The sequence below is a fragment of the Apteryx rowi genome, unplaced genomic scaffold (genome assembly GCF_003343035.1).
Source record: "Apteryx rowi isolate R43461 unplaced genomic scaffold, aptRow1 scaffold_31, whole genome shotgun sequence".
NCBI lineage: Eukaryota > Metazoa > Chordata > Aves > Apterygiformes > Apterygidae > Apteryx > Apteryx rowi.
In genome coordinates this window covers 2,004,781-2,026,672 of record NW_020449530.1, presented here as the reverse complement: position 1 = coordinate 2,026,672, position 21,892 = coordinate 2,004,781, and the positions used below count along the sequence as shown (strand labels likewise).

At 42.3% G+C, this 21,892-nt stretch overlaps 1 protein-coding gene across 1 annotated transcript in view; it reads left to right on the top strand.

Annotated features, from left to right (window-relative positions):
* The window catches only part of CACNA1C (calcium voltage-gated channel subunit alpha1 C), a 492,904-nt gene that overhangs the window by 446,674 nt on the left and 24,338 nt on the right, over positions 1 to 21,892 (top strand). Inside the window, 3 exon segments of the mRNA XM_026070402.1 lie at positions 14,277 to 14,309; positions 17,322 to 17,450; positions 21,120 to 21,185. Of these exon segments, the coding sequence (XP_025926187.1) occupies positions 14,277 to 14,309; positions 17,322 to 17,450; positions 21,120 to 21,185 (228 nt within the window).

Sequence of the window (21,892 nt, the reverse complement as noted above, 5' to 3'; positions counted from 1 at the left end):
GAGTACTTTACATCTTGCATTTCTGAAAAGGTTTCCAGGTTCTGGTAGGGAGCTGGCAGAGGGTTGTAGCTTTGTTGATTGCTGAGTACTAGTGCAGTAAGGCCAGAGAGATATCAAAGCATTCAGATCCCAAGAATACTTGGAGACCTGTGCAGTGATTTCTCTTTTAGGATCTTTTATTTCTGAGGTAAAGCAGCTCGGGCTTAGACCAGGTGCACGGAGCCTTTTCTTACAGTCATCCTGCTTTTGATGTCAAGAGGCTTCATGTCATTTGTTATGGGCTCCTGCTCCCATTCTCTAGAATATCTGACAGAATATACTCAAGTCTCCCATTCACCTTCCCCTGCACCCTTCCCTTCTAACCTGCCCCCTTCCTTTCTTCCTTTTCTCCCTTGCTTTCCTCTCCCTTGTCTCCAGCCACACTAAACCTCACAAATTCTTTTTCACCCTCAATCAATGTGTCTGAAGGCAGAGAACCAGTGGCTTAAATCCTGCAGTCCTTATTCAGGGAAAATTGCCCCAGAGCATTTCATCTGTGTAAGGACTGGAGCAGTTGGCCCCTGTGATGCAGTCTTATACACACACACCCCCGCAATGGGAGCAAGGATCGGTGGAAGGACGACACACATCTAGCCTGCACCTCAGTTGGGACTTGCATTCATCTCTGTCGCTGCGTCTGTCTGTCTGCCTTTCTGTCTCTGCCTGTCTGGTTCTCCCTGCTTCCATGCCCTTTGCTGCTCAGATTTTGGCCATCAGCTGCCACTGGACACAAATCTTTGCAATTCCTAGAACCTGCAAGTTCATTTGCCCAAACTTTCCGGAAGAGGCAGAAATCATCTCTCTCCCTCCCTCTTTCCTTCTCTCTCTCTCTCTCTCTCTTTCTCAAATGCCATCTGGGTAGCGGAGGCCTCCAAATTATGTAGCAAAGGGCTGGAGAAGCATAGTGGCTTCTTTTGACATCTTGTGTTGTCATACCCTTACTGATGCCATCCTAAAAGTTGTATTTAGTCCTGAACTTTCCTTGTGTGCGTGTATATGTATGTATATATGACTTGTTTTCTTTTTGGAAATACTACTGATAAAATTCCTTATGGGGAGGGGGATTTCGATTTTTTTTAATGTCTGGTGGTGTTTTTATCTCTAGAATAATCCAGGTAACCCACCACTGTGGCCCCAGCTTCTGCACTTAGGAAGCCACGTTGAAGCATGGTTGTGAGCTGTCGGAGTGGCAAATGCTAGTGCACCGTGGTTTATTTTGTGAACATCAGGAAAGCAGSCCTCATCTCTTCCCCAAACTAGACTTAGATCTATTTGAATTTGATACCTGCCATGGTTAATCAACAATTCTAGTGTGTGTTTTTCACACTGTATTGGTGAGAAGGACGTGTGATAAGAATATTTGACAACAACCATGTTTGAACAGGGTTATTTTTATTTATGTATTATTGGTCATGAAGATGGGGCCTCTTCTTTTTTTCTCTTTTGGCTTAAAAAATGTTGGTATTCTGAGTGCATTTCCAGAGTGCATAATATGATTTGCCCATTCAAAGGAATGCTTTTGATAACTGCACAGCTTCTTCTGTAAGGAAATCTATATGAAATGCRGGCAAACAGAAAAAAAATGTATCTTTTGCAGAAAAGGGGGCAGTGAATGCCAATAACTCCTTCCCCAGTTTACCTGAGCATTTGAGCTATATACTGATGACTAGTAATATTAGCAATGCACCATAAGAATAAAGTGTGTGGTCTCCATGGGAAAAACATATTGAAAGACTGTCCATACTACCCAGTTTTGAGGAAGTACCTCAGTGTTGTGATTTCCACAAAACTGTATGTTACACTTGGCTTCAGATATTATTCCAGATGCCTGGAATAATCACAGCGTATTTTAATGCAGGGGAGATTTAAGAGCAGGATAAAGATAAATTTGCCTTACTGGGTAAATCTAATCACAGACATGATAGTTAATTAAAATATGAGAAACAGAAGATACAGACTCCAGGAGAAAAAAACACTTATAACCTAAATGTAAAAGCAGTAAAATGAAAGGTAAGAAGAATGAAGTTATATAGCCCTACATCTATAAGACCTGATGCAGAAACCTGTCTGGAATCCTTCAGAGTAAAAATGCTTAGAGCTCTCTCTAAAATGGTGGGGCATGTTGTCTCATTGACTGCACTGGGGACTGGATTGTGCTTTTAATTAACGCAGGCTTTCACATACCCAAAGCCTCTGTGGGTTTTAAGGTTTTTAGGACAGGAGTCCTGACTGCATATTGAGCTATAAATTCTTGTTACAATAACAATAATAGCTAATAGTGGGAACACTAAGTACTACAGGCCTTGTCCTGTGTCTGTTCAATGGTGAAATATGTGTGTGGCATGTATATTTAAGTACAAGGAGCTCTTTAAAAAGTTACATTTGGGTTTTCTGATCAGTATTTAACTTGTCATTTTTCTATCACATCACTTTAAAAAAAAAGTTACAATTCCCTGGCACCAACATTTGAGAAATAATACAGTTATATTTCATTTTTATTGTCAGTATGTTTTTCCACAAAGCTAGTTAAATGTTCAAAAGAAAAAATAATAAAAAACATTAGAACTAACCCAAGCTGGTTATATTTTCCATTGGTTTGCTAGCCAGGATAAATCATTCCTTTTGCCTAGCAAAAATTTCTTTTAACTTTCCCTGAACTCTAATAGAGATTGTATCTTTTTATGAATCCATAGAAAATCTATGACTCTGATTCCTTGGATGCTGTCTTAATGTAAGCATTAATTAATGATAGCTCCCCAAGCAACATAAAGTTAGATGTTCAAAAAGGTGCTCAGCTCAAATCCAGCTAGTTGTGTCATACAAGACCATTCCCTGAAGCAATGAAAGATGTTTTCTGGCATTAAATTCTCCTTTTTCTAGGACTTACTTTGCTTAGAATGTTCAAGGAATTTTCCAGTGTCGCTGTTCCCCACATGCTGATTGCAGTTGTAAAGGGTACACAATCCCCCGTACTTCTCTAATTCCATTTTGCTGTAAAAAGCTTCTTTTTTTCATCCAAATTGCAACAGCTTTTGACTTCAGTGCTCCAAGACCCCATGTGTGTACTGTATCTTACTATTATGCATAGTTAGAGATCTGCTAACTGGCTACAAATTATACTGCCAGTTGCAATGAAAGCAATGAAGGTGTTGGAAGAAGGTGAAAGACATGCACATGTATTTTACTTGTTTTCCTCTTTAACTTTCTCTTCTCCTCCGTCATCTTATCTCCAGTTACTTTCCCCAAATTTTGCTAAAATCTTGTGCAGTAGAGATCATGTTTCCCATGCTTGCCAGGAGCACTGGGAATAGTTTTCAGCAAGGCAATGGCTAGCTCCCCTCTACCTACTGTATCAGTGATTTTTTCCTCTCTTTCTTCAGTTGAGATACTGTCAGCCAAGGGAAAAGTTTTTTTACCCCTTGTGAAGGTTTTAGTACCAGGCACTAGGCAGCAATCCAGCATGGTGATGGGTACCATTCTGCAAACCCAAATGCACAGACTGAAAGGAACTCCGGAGATTCCCATTAGATAAAGCCTTGGTTATGTTTTTGCTGCTAGGAAAGAGAATGTGGCCTTCCAGCCAGATGTGTAGTCAAAGGTAAACATATACAAACTAATTTTACCCTTTCTAATATAGGCCATAAAGCATCCTCATTTAGCACCCCCTGCTCCCCAGCCCCACCCCAGCCTCATATGCGCCAACCAGGCAAACATGTTTTTTTTATTTCTCACTAGACAATTGCTTTTAAAATTGCTGTGCTCTTGCCTTTCATGACTGGTCTGTTCCTCACGGGGATTGTCGAGCACAAAATGCAAAAAAAAAGACTTCTGTTCTATGTATCTTCTTAGACATCTGCTAAATCCAACCCMTTCCCAGCTGAATCCATATGATTTGGTTGTAGAGATGGGATTGCCTCTGATGGTCAGCAGATTGATAGCCAAAAATGTCGGTCTGGCTCTAACTGTTAGTAAAATCGACTACAGCACAGAGCAATCTCAGCTCTTCCAGCAATCTCCCAGCTGCTCACATCCCAGTCTTTGTCTCAATATCCACTTTTAAAGTGGGAGATACCAGTCAACAGTGCTGTCTGCTAAGCCTTGTCTGAGTGACTGGGAAAAAATCTGCTTCACCCAGAGCCAGATCAAGTGACATCTTTTCCTTAAGCTGAACTGACATGAAGGCAATGATGCCTCAGCTATAAAGAAACACTTGTTAATAGGAAAGCACTAAAACAATTTGATATTTAGAGCTAGGGATTTTAAGTCTYAACCATTTGCCCATGCTTGAACATACTGAATTACATGCAGTGAGTATTCTATTTCATCCAAACCATCCAACTTCTTTCTTTTTTACTAAAGAATTCATCAAATCAGTAATCATTTATTCTTGGAAAGAGGTCTAGAACAAAAAAATATGTTGCTCAATAGCTCTGTAACAGCTGACTGCAGTCTTCATATGACCACCTCTAACATGCTCAGATAATGCCCGTAATTGATGTTTCAAGTCCCAGAATGGCTCACGGGCTTTGTTATATCTCGTATTAATATACAGCAATTCAGTGTGCCTCTGCAAACAGTTCTTTTCTAGGAAACTTCTACATCAACATTAAATAACTTTCTAAATGAAAAGGCAATGAAAAGACACAGCCTATGAATTAAATACTAATTGCTTCAGATCTCAAATGAAAACTATCCATAAAAAACTCTGTCTGGGCTGCTGGTGTTTCTGGCTAGCTTCTCTTGAGCAGAGATTCATTACTCAAAAACAGGAGCTGCTATTGCACCTATATCCATGGTCTGTTGTGATGCACAATCCTGTTGCATTTGAAAGAAGGTGGGTTGGGCTTTTTTCTGATTTCAGTGGGATGAGCAGTTTCTTCCAGCACCTTCATCAAAGCGTAAGACAGCTCACTCTTCTTCACCCTGCCCCAGAGCCTTTGGGCTGGCCAGAGGAAGGATCCTGGTGACACGGCAGAATCTTTGAGCTGTCTACCTCCCTGGAAAAACCTGCTCATGATCTAGTCTCCATCTGGCTCCATTAGTGCCCAGAAGAGTTACCATACTGAGCAGTGGGTATCTTTTTGCAGATGACAGGCCTGCTTCTGGCCTTAACTCTGCCAGTGTAATTCTCCATCAATTATGCAGGTGCTGCAAAGATGCTACTGAGGGGTCCTTGTGGATTCATACGCTCCTGCCAACCACATCTCAGTAAACCCTGCTGAGCTGCCCAGTAAAGCTCTTCACAGACGAAGTCCATCAAGGTCCAAAGCTCTCTGGCCTCCTTTCTGTCATATACAGGTGAGGCTGCCCAGAGAAACTAGTGACACTGATATGCAAAGGGCATCAAGGTTCAATCTGTTCTTCATTTTTCTTCCTTCTTCTCTTCCTACACTTTGCAATCCTATCAGCTAATTAACAAATAGCTGTAGAAGAAATTACTCAAATGCTCAAGGCACCACAGACAAGCACAGCCATGATAGAAGGACATGCTTCCAGGAATTTGCTTAATTCCTCAAATCATCAGCCTCCAGGGGATATGAAGCCAGTAGATGACACTCCTTCAGTACTAATGGAGTATTGCAATGCATTGGAGACAAGGAAACATCCTACCTACCTATGGCTCAGGAAATTCAGCTTAGAGGAGAATTCTGCTGCCATTACCCCTTCCAAGACAGGCCATGGGATGGTATGAGGAAGGGAGTGGATACTTCTTAGAAGCTACACCTTATACAGCACACAACAACATGTCTTTAAAGTAACCAAGACTGGTATGAATGCTTTGAAGTCTTCTTTTTTATTTCAAGATCAAAATCAGTGGCATCGTCCTAATAAACAAGAACCTTAACAGGCCAAGTTATGTCAGAGACTGTTTCTCTACTTGCAGCCCACCAGAGCAGCTGTGCTTTCACAGCACTACTACAGATAAGAAGTCAAGATGATAGATGTATTTAGATGTTTAGGACATGATGAGAAGACCTGGATATGAAACAATTTGTTGCTAGGAATGAGTCAAAGCCAGAGCCAAGCTGTGCTCTATTTAGAAAACCAGCTTCATAGATTTCCCTGCCTCCAGGCAATTACAAAAAAAAAAAAAAAAAAAAGAGAGAGAGAGAGAGAGAGAGAGAGAGAGAAAGAAGAACTGATCAATGTAAGAGAGAAGATGAATCTTCCTAAAGAGGTAGAGAAACAGAAGACTCTTCTTTCCATCAGAGTGCTAAATACACTGCTGGGTTTGGTGTTTAAAAGCCATATTAATTCTGCCATTGAAAAAACAGTGAGACCCTTTGGACTACTTAAAAACAACAATGAGAAAACCATTAAGCATGGAGGATAATGGAGCTGAGGAAAACCTGGAGACCTGGGAACTCTTAAGTTTTCAAACTTGCACTGTCTCCATCTTGTTCAGTGGTCTGGTCAGCTTCCTGGGTCATCCCCTTAATCTATTCTGGGCTGGGACAACCCAATTATCTCCTTTGGGAATCCCTGTTCCCTGAATCAAGAACTGGCCAGCAAAAAAGCAAGTTAAATGAAAAAAAGTCAGCACTGTCACACATGGCTTCTGGCAGAGGTGTTCAAATCAGCAAAATCTCTCCTCACCTGATACTCAAACTGGAAAATCCTTAAAATCGGTCCATTTGTTGAACAGAAATCCTGCACAGAGCTGGCCTTTCAACATTTATTTTCATGGTTTGGTTTATTTTCAGACCTTCTTATCCAGATCTGCTAGGGCTTTCTTTTGCTACCTGTCCCTCAAAAAATAAATAGTAACACACAGGCAAGCATGCTCCTGCCTCTCTGAGTCAGACCAGTCCTTGTACAGCAGAGATGAGCACTCCATCTCTGATAGTATTTAGTATCTACTTGTTTCTCAGGAACACCCAGGCTTGATTACCATAAAACTTGAATTCATCATTTACCCAGAGCTAATGAGAAGAATTATTAAAACATCCTGAAAATTAAGAATAATTTGCATAGACATACTTTCACAATTGTTCTACTTTTCCTCTGAAAGTCATGAAAAAAATACAGCTTTCAGCTATATAAAAAGTGACTCTCATTAACTGTCCAGTAATTGTCAATCTAAGGTAATTTGCATAACCAAATTAAAGCAATTGACTTCCCTTATATTTACCTTAAGCACTTGGAATCATAAGATTACTGTCTGAAAATTCATGGATATATATATGAAATTAATAAGCTATTCAAATTGGTATGATTTGCATATTTGAAGCTAATTAGAAAAGCAATCTCTAGAATTTAAAAATCTTAGAATACATAGGAAATGAAGGGGGAAAAAAAGGTATATGTAAGATTCATTTGCTGTAAAAGTTACTTTGACCTTATTAACTGTATCCAAAATAGGTTTTTGTTGCATAYGGATATGCTAATATTTCCCCAAGTATCTGAGCTCATGTGGAATCTGTGTGAAATATATATATATATATATGTATATATATTGCATCTGTATGAGCTGGCACTTACATCAATGTATATTGACCCACATCATTAGTTCATACTGGCAGGAGTGTAATGATAAACTTCATTGCAGGTGTCATATTTTCACATTTTTCCTAATTCCCCATACTGCACCAAATAAATATTTAGTTTCATAGTGCAAGAGATCTTAGTTTCTTCTGCAGAGCTGTCTGAGGATTAGCATGTTACATTGCACTGGAACAACAGGGAGATCAGCAAGGTGGTTACCATTTACCTCAGTAAAGGCAGCATCATACACCTTGATTCCCTGTTTTCCTGTAACAAGGATGCCCCTTTCTTACACTAAAAACAAACCTCAGTTTATGAAATGGCCCAGAAACACTCTGGTGCGTCACACAAAATTGGAGCTGTGGGGAGGCTTGATTTTTTGTTTCATAAAAGCTCCTTGCAATTCTGACAGTTTTCCTCCTTTAAAATAGAATAAAAATTTTAATTGCAAAATTTCCAGTAAAAGATCATTCCAACAGAAATAGTTTGGGGAAAATCAAAACATTTGTCTTAGTAAAGTAAAAAAAATTCATGCAGGGAGTGATTTTTAATAGGTATATAACATTTCTAATTGAAATGAAAACTCAGATTGAAATGTGTTATTACAGACAGAACAAAATGTGAGATTTCAATCTTACTAACATTTCTGAAATGCTTTTTTTTCCCAAATTGGCATGTTTCTACAAAACATTTCACTTTCAACATCAGCATTCTTCTAACAGAAAATATTTTTATAGCAAAGAATATAATTCTGGCTAGTTTTATTCAAAATACACCCAGAAATTTTCAAAGAACTGAACTCTTAATGGAAGAATGCAGAGGTTTAGTAGCTTGCCTGTTTTTGTTTTTTAACTAAAAATTTGATTTCACTGTAAGGTTGTGGGAATTGAGAATTATGCCTTCTGCAATCCAGTAGTGTTCCCACACAGAGAAATAGCAGATATTTTTCTGCCTGGTTTCATAATAATTTCACAAACTTCAGTGGCAGGTGGATTATCTCTAGAGTGCTTGTGATTAAAACCACACACATCAGTGGTAGACAGATGACTCTGGAGAGGGTTGTGGTAACTCCCTAGTGTAATGGCAGACTACTACCTGCCAGCAGCCAGGTTGATTTGAAGCCCTGACTTTTTCTAGCTCTCCACAGAAACTTGTGTTAGCCTCCTGAGGTCACTTCAGCCTTTTGACACTACAAATGCAACAGCAAGTCTAGTGGTTTTTCTCTTACCATGTCTCCATGACATTGATAAATTCTAAATCTCTCTCTCTCCCCTATACCTTGGTAAATTCTCATTCTTCTTGAAGCGCATATCCTTGCAGATCCCACCCCAGCTTGTGTGTGACCCACATGTGCAAAAGAAAAATCTTCAGAATAGTCATGGTGTTGGCTTGCAGTTGTCCTATATGTGCCCTCTACATCCAGTCAAGCTGTAAGTGGCCAAGCAGCTGAGACAACCCTTGAGTTCTTTCTCACTCCCTGCAGCAACCAAATTAAATCACTGTTGCCTGCCAGGTATCCCTTAATGAAACTGCTTTTAATTCCCCTCAAAATATTACCTGTGTTGGTAAGATATGGTCATTTCCCCAAAATGTCTCCTTCCATCCTTCTGATTCATTTTGTATCCAAGAAAGTTAGAGATGCAATATGACCAAAGCAGGCAGGGCTCTTAGAGGACTTCTATATAAAGAGAACTTGTGCTCAAAAAGACTGACATCCTAGAATTGCAAATGAGCTACACAGCACTGCAGCCTGCTCAAGTGAACTCCACAGTGCAGATTCTCAGAAACATCTTTCCTTCAAGGAGTATAAAAAAGCACAAGATGAACATCTGTCACCCCTAACCCATGTTAGAAAGCTAACAGATCAATGGAGAAGTTTCCAACAAATATGGCATCTTCATCTGCAGCTTTTCATTTTCCAAATGTGGACAGCAATCAAGCAAACATCTTAGCAGACATCCATCACCAACAACCAACTACTGCAAGTGATCTTTGAAAAGCTTCATCTGCAAGCCATGTAGTCAGTGGAGAAATACGATTAGAGATCATTTGTCACGAACAGCAACATAAGCAGCTAACCRTTTGTTCTCATGAGAAATATGTGAAGATGCTCTCTCATATCACTGTGCCAAAGACTCAGATACAGATTTCCTCTCATTTCAAATCTAGGACTATCAGGCAAAATTAGAAGACTGTCACTATAGGACTGCATTGACTGAGACAACTCTGACTAACAAAGACAACAATAACTGTATATTCAGCTGCTTACAGATTCCCCAGATGAAACCATGCCCAAGTTCTCTGCAACTTTAAAATTAGATTCTGACTCACAGGGGGCTACAAAAAGAGATTTCTCCCTACAAAAAGAATAAATCTTGCTAGAAAGTTAAAAACTATCAGAAAGGAAGTTTCACTCCTCAAAGGTGGGGGAAAATCTATGTGGGCTTCCTAGCACAGACTGAATCCGCTGAAGGAACTGAACTCAACATCTTACACTGTTTTCTGTGGTGTAAAAAATCACTACCATCTGCACTGATTGTAATGGGAATGCCACCTGCCTGTACTGATATCTCAATGGTAGTCAAGCTTCTAAAAGTACTGAAAAATACTTACCAGCAGTTAAGGAACCTCTTTGAATGTATTAATTCAATTTGTGCTGTACAAACCTAATGGAGCTCCCCTTCAGACATTTTTTGGGGCTGTTTCTCTGGATGGCCCTTGTAGTTGTGAGTAAACCAGCCACAAATCTCAGGGGATTCAAACCTCTCAAAATACTCCTCCATCTCCAGTGTTCCACAGGGACTAGGTAGGACTGGTATCTCTCCTCAGGACTTTTCTACTGAAACTTTCATTTAAATCTGTCTGTTAATTTGGCTTATTATTTTCTTCCAAATGTTTATCTGTCCAGAAGGTATTCTAAGCCATGGATATTTCAAGAGGCTTCAATACTACGGGGACGGTTCAAAATCTTTTAGTCTCTATGCTTGTGTTTTAGCTCCTGTTGTTACAGCTTTGAGAAGCCAAGCCATCGCCTATGAAGAATTTCAGAATGGATTATGTTAAGGCATCAGCATGCTGTGATACTGACTCTTACATATTGCCATTGAAACATTGAAATTGGTTCTCCTGAAGTGCRAATTTTATCCTCACCTGGCTTACTAAGTATTCAGTGTTTGGAAAGCCCCTAAACACAGTAATCCTCTTATCTGTGTGTAACACTATTTCCTTGACTTGAGTGCAAGATCAGATGCCGAGTTTGATATGTCAGTCAGGATGGCTATTCAAAAGACTCTGATACTCCCTGAACTCACCTGGATGTGGTATATTCTTTGTTAACAGCCACCAGGAGGCTTCACTCCCACCTACCCAGGGGGAGCACTCTTTATTGATTACACAGACAGCAGGACTACCAGGAAAACAGAACTAGCAGTTACCTTATTTGATGCTGTGGCCTCTGAGATTTTAAGCCTATCTGTTGAGAGGCTCTCTTCTTTCCCAGAGTCCTCCCCACTCAGGATCCTGAATTAATGATTGGCATAAGCCATGCCTTTCGTTTCTGTGTCTGTAAGGGCTGTGAGGACATGCACAGGTTAGCAGCAGCTCAAGCAGTGTGGTGRCAATATAAAAGACTGGCATTTTGACACACACAGAACTTCATTAAAATCAGGTGCATGTGGGCAACAATATTCTGAAGAGCTTTCCAGACATGCTTCAGGATTCCCTCAGCATTTCAGCTACCGAATCTTTATTTTGGCTTCCAGTACCCTTTTCTCTGTTTCTTGACCTCTTCTGCTCCCAGACATCTCTGTTACTTTTTCAATATGGTAATACCAAGAAAAAGAAAAAAAATGGCCCAAGTACTTCCATTGCATTTGTCCCTGTTGAGTGTCTTTATGCAAAGCACCTGCCTCAGATATTTCTCTTCCTACTCTTAACCTGGAGGTCCTCTTTTGTATCGTTCTTACGTGCCCCTGGACTTGTTTGTGATCCAGTCGCTTTGGGTCCCTTTTCTCTACAATGGAAGTTGCTCAGGGCATTATCTCTTGGTTGAACTATTATTGTTGCCCTTTCTCATTCAGTTATGTGCATGTTACTTGTGTACCAAGTGACAGGAAAAGGGTGGAATAGCTGAAGTTCTAGACCACATGCGGTGGGAGAGATGGCTGTAAGTTTTAGAGAGTAGAGCCTACGCCGCCTTCTTTTAAGTGGTGTTATTTCTCAAAAAGCTTTTTCAAAGTTATTATACAGATGAAGATTTGCTTTTGTACATTGTTCTAAGATTTGTAGAAGTGAAATCCTGTCCAGTTTAGATGGGAATTAGACACAGGCTTTAATCCCGAGTACCTATCACCATGATTTCCTTCTCTGTGAACTGACATGACTACTGTGTTCTTGGGTGCCCAGTGCCTGTCCTTGTACTAAAATTGGTATAGCTGCATCACTTGCAGGGTTAAAGATTCTCAAAAAAACTAGCAATCTTTCTCTCTACAGTATAGTTAGGAATGGCCACTGTTGAAAGTCTCAACAGCAAGTTCTCAGATATCTGTGCTCGGTCCATTTGGTGGCTCTTTGGCACAGATGGAAAATGATGGGATTTGGCTCCTTTCTCAAACCCTTGTGGATACCAAAGAAAGCATTTAGCAACCCCCAGTTCACCATCTCCCCATTATATACCCATGCACAAAACACTGTATGAGCACAAGCATATCAGGAGCCTCAGCCCACTATGCCAGAGTCTATACAAGTATCACCTGCCAGCATTAACAGAAACTCTCCTCTGCTGCTTTTGAGCGTTTGTTGTAGTTACTGATATAATTTATTTCATATTTGACCCCATCTTAAAACATAGGCCAGTTAGGGGAATGAGAGAGGAGTCAGTCAACCTCTGCTTTCTTAGCAGTGCCAAAGATAATCAGAACGTGTGGTTTGTAGTTTTTTAACACCTTGCCAACTCCTCGAAATTGAGCCTTCCATTTTAACAGTGCAGTCTTAGCTCCTTATATAGTCATATCTTTTATACAGAATTTTTTACTCTATTACAATACTATTATTCTCACTTTCAGGTGAAATATTAATGATAACAAAATGACAATTAAGATACAGTATTCCACAGTAACTTAAAAGGCTTCCTCAGACAGTCAGTCAGGACTGCACTGAGATGCACTGACATTGTCAGCCAGGAAGGATGCAGAATCCTGAAAGGTGCTGAAAACTTTCTGGTACCTTCAGTCAAATCGCAGGTGCTTTGTACCTTCTACCAGGAATGCTGCAACTAGCAGGTTGAGGCTTTGTCCTATTATTAGAAAAAGGTGATTTGCAAAACTGATAGTGGAAGGGGGTGGAACAGGGAAAGCCACTATTGGAGAGTTTTGCCCAGCAACATGAAATCAAAAATTATGCCTGGTCGGTAAGAAATGTCTCTCTGGGCACTGCTCCCTTATTTGATATTCAAGCCATATTTTGCCAGTATGTGATCTGAAAAGAAAACACAAGACCAAACATGTGAAAGAGGAGGAAAAAAGCAATGAGAGCTGACAATGCCAAACCAATCAGTTAACCCCAAACAGTAGTATATGATTAGGTGTAGCTTGGGTTTTTAATTGTTCTCATTTGTGTGTATCACCAAATAGGCTGGGCATCCAAAATACAGCTTTAATTTAGGTAATAACAAAATACAAAGCCAGTTTGGTTAGTGCAGCGTGCTTGAAGAGCAGGAGCACACTGCAGGAGTCCTTCATGACACTAGAGGGGAATTCTGCCATTGTAAGAAGAAATGAATCAGTTTCAGCTTTGCTAACGTAGTCACAGGAAGTAATGTCAGACAGGTTTGGCATATAGGGCATATAACAGAGGTTAAGCCTGGAGGATTATGCTGCCATTTAACTGAAGGACTCCCAGTGAAGTTGTTTTTATTTATTTTTAATTCTGCTTCTTCCACCTAAGGGTATTTGCCTTGGGTGTTTTTTGGAATTGACCTCAGTATTGGAAGGGACCCCAGAAGTTAATCAAGGACTAAGGTCAGACACAGTATTTGCAGCAGTTCAATTGTTCCCAGGAAGGCTGGGACTCAGCTCAGCTTGGCCTCAGTGGACACATCCATTAGGCCCCTGGGGCTTTACTGGGACTTGGGTGAAGTCAGAGCAAGCCAAACAACAACTTTACCAACCCACTTTCCCCAGCTGGTAGTGGGTTCTGTAGGGTTGCCAAGAGCATGATTACACTATCCCAGCCCATTGTTTTATTAACAGCAATGTAATCAGTGAGAACTACATGGAATGGGGGTATATAAATAGAAAGCGTTGCTTTAGCATTGGGCTATTAAGGGTTTACAAATCAGACTGATGCACTAGAAGCTGGCCGTTCCCTATGCAGACATGGCCTGGATCTGAGCTGGGGAGCTAAATCAGCCCATATTGAACTTGATAGTAGAGATAACAGAAACATTTTAACGTTATCAGTACTTCCACTACCTGAGTTCCAGGATGTCTTACACTGATACTGGGTCAAATTCACATGTGGTGTTAGTCAGTACAGCTCACATCAAATTCAATGGGAGTTGTTCCTACTTCTGCCATGGCCAACTTTGATCCTGTGTGTCCCGGGGAATGAGCCCAGCCTCTTGTGCATTTCTTTCACGCTCCCATTTGCCCTCTTCTGCGATTTTGTTGCTCCTGTGTTAGCCAGGACCTAGTTTACTAGGCCTCTTGATTGGAGACTTATTACAGCTTATTTCTGTCTGCCTTTCTTTAAAGCCAGCTGAACATACCCAATGCTCTTCCTCTATGGTAAGACCGAAAATACAGACCACCCTCCCAGCTTCTGTGACACTCTTTCTAACACACTCCTTTATTCTCTTCCCCTGATCACAAGTTCTTTCTCCAAGCCCAGCCTAGTTATTTGTGCATGAAGCTGCCTTGTTGTGTATTGGTGTGAGTCTGGTGTTCACGTGAGCTGTGAATATGCTGCACATATGTATTTCTTGTGCATCCTGAGCTTTCCTTTGGTCAAGTTAACTGTTGTTCTGCCTTCTAATGAATCACCAAGAGAGAACAAGAACTGATAAGATTTCTTGTTAGCAACACACTCTCAGGATCAGTATGACACTGAATAGGTTTGCAATGTTACCTCATGTCCAAGCTTACAGACTAGAAAGGTTTAGAACTCGGAAGCTCCTCTTTGATGAGGTGATGTCACTGTAACTTTAGAGTTCATACTTTGCACACATAAGAATAAGCTGTGCAATGGTGTGCACAAACGATGCTGCCTTGATGTACAAGGCAGTTCCACACTACCCTAACAGAGATGCAGTAAGTCCAATCTATGATTGCCTCCCTCCTGCCTTTGATTGTTCCCTCCTCTGGCAAAGATACACCATCAAAAGGCTGGATGAAAGCAAGGAAGAAGTAAGCAAGGCCACTCAGACACTGGCTAATCTGTAGCCACCTAGTCCTAAAATAAAACAATCATCTCCCTCAGGCCTGCATTTGGCTAAGTGGTTTGATGCCAGTAAGTTGCAGGGAATTGGAGGAATTTGTTCTACTTTGTCCACTGCTTACGCTTTGTCTAACCCAGGAAAGTAGGGCTAATTTTCTACTTACAGCTCTTGCCTCCTCCCAGCAAGGAAAGAGGAGGCAATGCTAAAACCCCTTTCCAGACCTGTGTCCCAGCTCATTGCTACCCAAAGGGCCAAAGCCATGAGAGCACTGGCAGTTAATGTAAGCAAACACCTTTTTCTTAGGCACAACTCCAGCAAAACTGCTATCCACATATTTTTTAAATTTGGACCTCAACTCTCTTTTAGGTGGTATTGGAATTTAGCTTCTTACAGAAAGTTGAAGGGACTTCTGTAAGACTGGGAGAGGTGTGTGACTTTATAGTCAGCCATCCAGAACTGTAGTTGTGAGGGTACTGAATGCCATGATTATTTGATTGCTCAAAGGCCAGATTCTCTCCTTTACCTTCAGAGCAATTCCCTCCCATTCACTGAAGCCCCCAGGCTGTGGTCCCAAGTCGGAAAAAGAGGATGATGTTAGATTCGGGGAGCACTTAGGCTGTTCCTTGGCATAGCCTGTTCCCCTAGTCTTTCCCGCCCTGTTACTGCATGGGCGGCTAGCATCAACCTTTGCTGCATACGGGAGGAAGATACCCAAAATACCCACTAGTGATTCACATAGATAGTCAAACTGCAGCTCTAGTGCAGTCTTGAAATGTTAAACATACAGCTGTGTTTTCTGTGAGAGTCAAGCTCACTTGCGCACAGAACAGCAGCAAACGGCTACACCCACTGTGCAACACTGCCACTGCCTGACAGGCAGCAGGGCAGAGACCTGACTGGGGAGCCAGCAAAGCTGAACATGAATCTGCACAGGACAGGCTGGAAATAGGAGCAAGCACAGGTCCATGTTCTCATCTGCACTTGTTGACTTTTAATCACAGAAATACACGTCCAGGCAGTTTCTACGCCTTGGATTTTATAAGTAGAAACACAAGCAGATGCTGTTTTTGTTGCCCTGTGACAGGAAATCCAAAGGGTCTGTTCTCTCTTGGTTTACACAGTGGTGAGTAGTTGACAGCAGGAGTGATCTGCACTGTTTCTTCATCCTAAACATTGCTTTTCTGGGGCTTAGACTCAAAYGCTGGACTTTGCAGTGTGGGTGAGGATAGAAATGGGGTTTTGTGCACTTTGCTCCACGGGCAAGTCAAGTAGCAGGATGACAGTGTTATCTCCCCATATGACAGAAGGTTACATTCCTACAGTGCTTCTAGTAGCAACCACCAGCTCCACAGACTTCGCACAGTATTTTAGGGGGTTAATGACCTGGGAACCACATCATTGCATTTTCTGTGCCTTGCCTCCCCTCGAGCTAGACAGCGGGTTCCTCACAGAGGCCAAGGTAAGCCTGCTGACATCTCAGCATTCAGAAAGCTGTTGCTTTCACATGTGTGAAGTCTGAGGAATGTCAAAGCTGGTTACAGGCCCAGGGGAAAATGCTTAGGGACAAAGCAGATGCTGTGAGAAAAACAGAGGCCAGAAAAAAGACTATTTAAAAATACCTCATGCCTGAACAGTAGCAGTGAAGCCAAAATAAAATGTTTTTTTTTTTAAAAAAAGGCAGTGCACAGACTGTGGGAAATACAAAGGGGTCATGAGAAATGCAAAAGGCCCAAATGCAGAGCAGCAGGAGCTAGCAACCACAGCTCAGCACCCAGAAGCTCAGCCACAGCAGCGCAGGAGCAGCAGGGCTGTCAGAGATACAAGAAACACTAGCAGCTGAGCTGGGGGCAACACATGCCGTGCCCTTGCAGGTCTTCACACACCAAAGCAGAGTTGGGACCTGCTACTGTTTCCCAGCAGAGCCAGCTACACATCTGATGCACAGCCCCAAACTCACTAGAGCTGCTGGCTGAGGTTCCTGCTGTGGTAGCTTCAGAGACAGGTCCAAAGAGAAAGTATCTTTCTCCTCCAGTACAGTATCAGAGGAGAACGGCATCTTACCAATGTAATGATGGGGGGAAGTGGAGCATAAACAATCTCTGATCGCTAAAAGTCCAGGCGTCTTCAGTGGAGATGCTGGTGGCCTTGAAAGCCCCCATGGAATAGCATCACCACCATGGGAGAGAAGGCAGGCCAGGCCAGCGTCCGTCCGTCCCTGAGGTGCTGGGGTAGCACAACACCCAGGAGTGTGCCCAGGACCAGCAACAGTGCAGTGAGCTCTTGGCTTAGTGTTCTCTGTGACCCAGGGTCTTTGTTCCTCCCGTGCTGTTGTAACTCCTGCCTCTGTGCCAATGGCTTCCAGAACGCAGAGGAAAACTCTCGCATCTCAATCACCTTCTTCCGACTCTTCCGCGTGATGCGTCTCGTGAAGCTCCTGAGCCGAGGGGAGGGCATCCGGACTCTGCTTTGGACCTTCATCAAGTCCTTCCAGGTACKCCCTTACTTACCTCTAAGTATATATAGAATATCTAATTCTTTTTACCCTTTGTTGCCCCTCAAAGAAGGATTTCCCATAAGTGGAAGTGCCTGATTACAAAGGATGCTCATCAGTCCTGTGCATAGAAGTGACATATGGCATGAATGAGACTTGAGTAAACGGGGCTCATGGTGGATGACTGTGTGGGTATGAGTTTCATCTTTAAAGCAAGAGTAAGTGCTTGAGACCTTCCTGAACAGCCTTGATAACTCAGTTCAACTCAATTACAGTCTGTAACCCTGTTGATCTTTTTTTCCATTTTAGTTGTATTTTATATCTGTTATTGTAGGTGAAATTCACATCTGAGGGGAAGGCTTGGGTCACAATTAAATTTCTCTTAAGCCTTGTTTTGAGGATTGCTAGTGAGTGTTAGAGGTGTGTGACCCCTGTGCTTTATTCAGGAAGAATTTCATCTTTTCTGCCCTAAAACTTTCACCTTGATAACAATGCCAAGCTATTAAATTGCTGCTGCTTTTGCCCTGGAGGCAGCTGCATTTTGGTGGTAGGTAAAGTATCAGAGTAGATAGGGGAAGGAGAAGGAGACCAGACTGGATAAGGAATTATCACCTCTGTGGGAAACAAACGCCAAGAGATATCTACTCGCTAGAAATACTGCTTTCTAACCATCCAGTAGTGGAGCGATGTATAGAAAAATGGAAGTTAGAAATGAAGCATGGCATGTTTCTGTATTTTACAAATATTTGAACTAGACGTGCTGGGCCAGCACAACCTAGATGTTAGCTGAGGCAGTGTCAGGGAAAACACAGCACAGTAATACAAATTGTGGTCTAAACATATGAAAAGATGTAGGACACACTACTGGGCAAAAGCATAAAAGAGTAACTTGCCAAACACAGAAGCCATAAAACAGCAGTCAGATATTCCCCAGATTCAGGCTTTAAATGGTTGATAGCATTTTTACTGACTCAAATGGTAAAGGAACTGATCCRAACTTTAAAACTTAAACTTCACCAACTACAACACAAGCTGGTACCAAAGCCTGCTGTGCTGTAGATCACCATGACTTTTGTCTCTGTCAGCAGGAGTAGCACATGTTTACACCAGGGATCAAATTTGGACTCTTTCCAGTGCAGCCCTCAGGTCTTCTCAGTAGCCATACCACTGGGCTCATGTAAAGGACTCTCATTTTTCCCACTCCTTGACTACCGAAGCAGTAAGGATGCAGTAGTTTTCTGACACATCTACACCACGTACAACTTTTTCCATTGGTTATATGGTTGCTAACTTTCAGGTAGTTATTTGAGCAGCTCCAGTGGGAACCGTTTTGGCGGAGTGCATAGGAATGAGATGCACTTGGCAAAGCTCAGCCATCCCTGATGTAGGGGCAGAGTCACACTTCCCAGCTCCTTTGTCCCCTCCCCTTGCCCCTGCTTCCTCCAGTCACTTGAGCAACAGCTCACTTTCATCCTGAGCTCCACTTGTCCCGGCTCTTGGCTGGAGAGGATGAGATGGATGGGAAAGGGTGTGCCTGGTGCTTCCCTCCAGTGACCTTCAGATCTCTTCAATTAGAGACTCAGTCTCTCTTAGGAAGGGCTAAAGGGTGATGGGAGAAAGTATCAAGGGAGGCATCTTCCACAAAGGAGAGAAAAAAAGCACTGCGAGCAAGTGCCTTTTCCCTTGAAAGCCTTTAGCTGTTTATAACATGGTATTCTCTGCTGAGAGCTCCTCCTCTTGCCATTACTGCTAGGTTACTTTCATAGCTAAGAATAGCCACAGCGCAGAGCTCTTAACTCAGCCGCTCCCACTGTCAAAATCTGGGATCCCTGTGGACTTTTTGTCTGGCACAGGCTTTTCTCTGTGTCCCCGCTTGCTTCCAGGAAGTGTATTTCGTCTTACAGGACAGCTTAATAAGCAATGAACTTGTGCAGGAGTTCAGATACCATCGCAACTACCAAATGCCCTGTGCATGATGYGCAATCCATACAACTTGGGGCACTGATCAGAGGAGTGTGTGGTGGGAAAAATGCTCAGCAGGGTTTCCGCCTGGAGAGTCAGCGACAGAGACCAGACTGGCAAGTGGGAGGAGTAGGAAGTGAGAGGGGTGCTGAGAGCAAGGCAAGGCCGTGGGAATGAAAAGGACAAGTGGTAAAACCAGAGAAAGACAGAGCTGGAGGACAGAGTTAGAAGACTGGAGTATGGGAGATGGTGAGCTGAAGGAAGCATGGGGAATAAGGGGCAGAGATGAATAAGAAGGTACATCAATAGAGAGGAATGGGCTGAGCAGAAAAAAAGTGGAAGGAAAGTAGAGGGCCAGGAGGGATGACAGTCTTCCAATCCCTTTGTGAAAGCTGGACAAACTCTGAAGGTTATGCCCTTTATGTTCTGTCTGGATACTATCCCAGGAGCTCTTCTGAGGTCCTGTGTGACTCAAGTCCAGAGTGGATTGTCACAAAATGTATGTAGCCAAACTCTGAGCTGGTGTGTCTCCATGGACATTGTGGGGTAACCACACAGATTTGTCTGATCCCCTAGAACACAGAGGAATCTCTGAGTCTTAAGACAATGATTGCAGGCATTGTTCAAAGGTTTAAATTTGGGGCATCTTAATATTCAGATTTCTTTGAGACGATTTCTGCAGGTCTTAGTCACATCCCCATGGTGGTCAGTGAAAGTTCTTCCTGAATTCTTCCCGTGGGATTTGACCCTATTGAAATTTAACTTAAACCTGAAATGTGTAAATAATCTCAAATAAAACCAAAATTTAATGTTGTGAGCATTTGATACTCCATGAAGCAGGGTGTTCAAAATCCAGACCAAGGAGAGTGCTCACATTTTCAGGATGAATATGTCCATGCATTACCTCTGAAGTAAGGTCTGAAAATCTCTGGTCAGAGCACAATATATTTCAAAAGGAACAGAGTAGAAAATTCCTTCTGGAAAACCCAAATTTTTGAGGTCCAGAGTTGTGCCCTTCATTCCTACTAGTCGTGGAGGAAACTGATAGCACTCAACACTTTGCTAATTGCACTGGCCTCTTCCTTATGAGCCAGCACTGCATATCAGGGCTCTGCATTTCCTCTTCAGCAGCTGATCACAGACACCTAGTGCATTGTAGACACCATCACAAGCATCTAATGCTGAACAGGAACAAAGCTGGTGCTGCTGCAGGTACTTAGGATGGTACCAGCCATTGTAGGAGAAGCCTTGAACTTGGATCTTGACAGCTGTCACGTTTTTCATTCCACCGGATTGGATCCAGAAAAAATCACAGGCAAGTCATTGCCATTAGTCACAGAGTAATACCGATTACAATAGTTTTCTATTGTTAGTAAAGAGCTGTGGATACTGCCTGTGCCATCACTTTCCCCGCTGTATCATGGGCAGGATTGATTTGAAGGAGGCAGAGCCACTCCACCACGAGTGGGAGCAGAGTCAGATCCTTGCTGTGCTGGGTGGCACCAGGATGGTGGTGGGGAGGGCAAGCAAATGTAGGCCTATAGAGGCATCTAGTGGCCACCTGGATAAATTACAGACTCCAAGTTTTGGGGCTGCCTCAGCCCACATTGCCAAAGCCATGAGCATATACGAGGCTCCAGTGTGCCAAGCTCAGTGGAGACACAGTGCTCTTTCTCTCTTTTTTTTTTTCTTTTTTTTCATTTCTAGGCTCTCCCCTATGTGGCTCTTTTAATAGTGATGTTGTTCTTCATCTACGCTGTGATTGGGATGCAGGTAAGTGATACTAAGGAGCTCAACTGTCTCTAACAGTGGAAGTCACTAGATCAATGTGTGGTGGTAAGGACCTACTATAATGTTTTCTCCTGGTAATGTATCAAGGCGGCTTATCTTGACTGGCAAACATGTCTGCGTATGGGCTTTGAACAGGAACACAATACACACAAGCAAAACCAAAATGAACCCCATTTAATAGCAGGACACAATAACATAGTAAAAGCAACATGCCAGCCCTCCACACTCCCAAAGAAATACACAGCAGCTGTAGCAAAGGTGATTTACTGGCTTGCTCATTGGCTCAGAGTGGTTGTTTCAGTGGGCTTATGGCCGTGCCGCGCTGAACAAACCTCATTTTTCTCTCACATCACTTTTGCACTGGTGTAATACCACTGAGTTGTAAAGAGCAGCTTTTGATTTACACCCGTGAAAGCAAATATGGGATCAGACCCAATGTACCAACTCTCTATGTTTGTGCCAGTTCTTCAAGAAGCTGCATCAATACAATATCCTATTCAGTTYGCAAAAATGAGCTTGGAAGCAGCCTGAGCATTCATCTGTGCAAGGAACTGATGTAGCATACAGACCATTGAAGAAAGCGTGTGATGTAGGCACAGTTTGTGACAGTCCCAGCCTCATATGCTTTGCTGCTTTTCAGACTATGCTTCACTTTCCACTCCTATGTTAATCAAAGATCTCAGAGAAGT